Source organism: Delphinapterus leucas, chromosome 5 (assembly GCF_059928025.1).
Source record: "Delphinapterus leucas isolate spDelLeu-1000000601 "Yukka" chromosome 5, BTC_Dleu_Yukka2, whole genome shotgun sequence".
NCBI classification, from domain to species: Eukaryota; Metazoa; Chordata; class Mammalia; order Artiodactyla; family Monodontidae; genus Delphinapterus; species Delphinapterus leucas.
Window position 1 is genome coordinate 28299863 of NC_143133.1, and position 3195 is coordinate 28303057.

The following is a 3195-nucleotide window of genomic DNA, read 5'->3' on the forward strand; positions in this document are numbered from 1 at the left end:
TTGGAATTAAAGACATGAAATAGATTGTAATATAAATCCTATAACTTGGTCAAATGTTTACTTGAAATTGAATGAGTCCATCAAACCAATACATGCTTGCCTTGGGGAGCTATTTCACTCAAGAGTCCTTCTTAATTCAAATAGTTTCAGATAATGTAATTAAGATTTTTGCATTGAGTAGTCATCTTAAAACTGTCAGTAATATCTGAATATTTGTGGTGAATGGAGAACTAATCTGTTTTCACACATGATGACTGTCTGACTTAAAAGATCTTATATCATGGTCCATATTTGCATACTTAGCCATTTATAAATAGGAATGCATGTCTGTATTCTTTACTGTTGAATTTAGAAGAAACAATGAAAAGAATTGTCTATACTTTGAAAGATTAAATTTTATCGGAGCCTGGAAGTGCGCGTGCGCGTGCGGGTTTGGATCTGCGCGTGCGCAAGGCGGCGGCTGTCTTTGCTGCGCGGTCCGGTGCGGGTCTGAGGTAAGTTTTTCGCCTCTTGGTGTGTTCCGCCTCTGTGCGGTCAAGCAGGAGGGTAAGACACCACAGAAGAGGCTTGAGGTCAGAGGACGCTGGCCTCGTGCGCTGACCTGGGCGCCCCGGCCTCCGGCCGGCGCTCCAGGGCGGCGGCCCTTTCCGCGACAGCCCGGGGCACGCTCGGCCAGCGGAGGTCCGGGCGGCAGCTCTGGGAGGAGGCGGGTCGTCCAGGCCTTGTCTCCATCCGCGATGCGCCCAATTTCAAAAGACTCCAGAGCAACCTTTGGGTTCTTTCTCCACAAGGAAAAGGAATAGCATCTCCATCGTCCTCGTCACGGTGACTCCGGCTCCAATGCCCCCCTGTCCCCGGGTCCCGGTGAGCACTCGGTGGCTTTCCTGCCGTGGGTGTCGGTTATCGGAAGTTTGAGAGATGGCTAATGAACGATGCTTGATGACAGATGAAAAATGCCTCCTGCATAAAGATTGATGGTATAAGGCAAGACTCCTACTTAATCAAGAGGAATTGAGATTAATTTATCCATTAAATTCAGAAACTGTCTTGAAGAGACTTTGGGAATAAGACATGTTAAGGCAGATTTCATTAACAGATTCACAGGATGCCAGCCATTGACCTTTTCCCTTGTGATTGGGAGATTTGTCTTAATGCCAGATGGTCAGCACCTCAGTGGAATATTTTGGATGGGAAAAAATCCAGTGTGGTGGAAATGGTCTGCATGCTCCAGGCCAGGAGCCTGGCCAGGAGGGAGACACAAGAGGAAGAATGGCTGCAGGATTGCTGACAACCTGGTCACAGGACTCGGTGACCTTTGAGGAAGTGGCAGTGGACTTTTCACAGGAGGAGTGGGCACTGCTGGACCCTGCTCAGAAAATCCTGTACAGAGATGTGATGCTGGAGAACTTTAGGAACCTGGCCTCAGTGGGGTATCATCTCTGCAAACACAGTCTGATCACTGAGGTGGAGCAGGAAGAGCTGAGGCCAGAGCAGAGAGGAATTCTCCAAGGTGCTTATAGAGACCGAGATACTCAACTTAAATCAAAAGATGCAATTCTTACACAGAATATTCCTGAGGAAAAAACTTCCAATGGCATAAAAACGGCAGCAACTCACCCTGGTGAGAAACCAATGGAATTTAATCATTGTGGAAAATTCTTCAGAAAGAACTGTCACCTTATTTGTCCAAGATATTGCAAGAGAGAGAAATGCTACAAATATAAAGAATATGGGCAAGACTCTGGCCATCCCTCAACTCTTAGGAGTCATGTGTTCTAAAGACCCTTTCGCCTTCCTGAGGAAAAGATAGAGGCAGAAAGGAAAATGGCTGAGTGTTTGAGAAGTTGTTCTCAGGACTCAGTGACCTCCGCTGATGTAGCTGTGGACTTCACCCAGGAAGAATGGACTTTACTGGACCCCATTCAGCGAAAGCTATACAGAGATGTGATGCTGGAGAACTACAAGAACCTGACCACAGCAGGGTTTCAATCATTGAAACCCACTCTGATCTCTTGGTTGGAACAAGAAGATGATTTGAGGACAGTGTAAAGAAGAGGAGTCCTCCAAGGCTCAGCAGTTCAGCAGGATAATCTTGGGGGAGAAACATCTGTTGGGATGGAAACAGTAACATCGCTTTGGTTCCCCAGAAGCAGATGCCGATCCAGGGATTCACGTGCAGGCACTTTATTGGAAGGAGCAAGGACCATGGTATGTGTGTTGGAGAGAGGAGAAGTGATACAGGGAAGAAAACACATCCAGTAAAGTTTACCTTAAGTCAGCCCCCACAAGAGTGAGCAGAGTTTCCATCCTGTAGGGAAATTCTGGAAAATGGCACAAAATCCAAACTTCAGAATTATTCCAGCTGAGGGGTGAAGAAGATGGTACACCCCACACCTGTCCATCAAGAACTGTCCCTGGTGGGGCATAATTCTATGTCACGTCTACCATCATGCGTTGGGAAAAGTAGGTTCCACCTGGTGGTGACAGTGGGAGTCAGGCTGGTGTGCAGTGGGGATGTGAAGGGATCCCAGGGAATGTAGGAGAAATGCTGACCACTTCTACCATGCCATCCTTCACTGCAGACTCAGTTCTATCAATATTCTTCTCAAAAAGTGGACTAAGTTCTGAATACATTTCAGAAGTGTGTAACTATCATTCCTGCTGGCACCTCCAGAGACATCCCTTCCCCCAAAATAAACCACATTAGAAAACAAAAAAAACAACAAAAAATTAAATTTTATCTTCGGAAAAGCTTTAACACTTTAAAGATGGACTATTAGAAATTGTCAAGTGGGAAATAGGAGGAAAAATGAACTGGTTAGAAGATAATTATGGTACATCTATGCCTTGAGACTTTTTATGTTTCTGGAATACTACATAAGGTAACAAAGTAGGTCTGACGTGAAGATATATATATATATATATATATATATATATATATATATATATATATATATATCAGGCCATGAGTGATGACTTACTGATTTTAATTATCCTTTATTTTCTTCATATTTAGGAAATGTCAGTGTGGCCTTCTGCAATCTTTCCCATATGGCTTATTAAACATATATTTGAACAATCAAAAAAAGTTATTTGAAGGGAGATTAAACATTGGTAGTGACTGCTGCCTTTCTATAAAATCTTAATAAGATATTTTATTTTTTAATAAATATTTATTTATTTATTTATTTTTGG

At 43.6% G+C, this 3195-nt stretch overlaps 1 protein-coding gene across 1 annotated transcript; it reads left to right on the forward strand.

Moving 5' to 3' along the window:
- The first annotated feature begins 1158 nt into the window (after window positions 1-1158).
- LOC111186106 (zinc finger protein 177-like) lies at window positions 1159-1779 on the forward strand. Its single transcript, XM_022596322.2, has one exon. The coding sequence runs from the start codon at window positions 1159-1161 to the stop codon at window positions 1777-1779; it is 621 nt and encodes a 206-aa protein (XP_022452030.1).
- Window positions 1780-3195: the final 1416 nt, after the last annotated feature.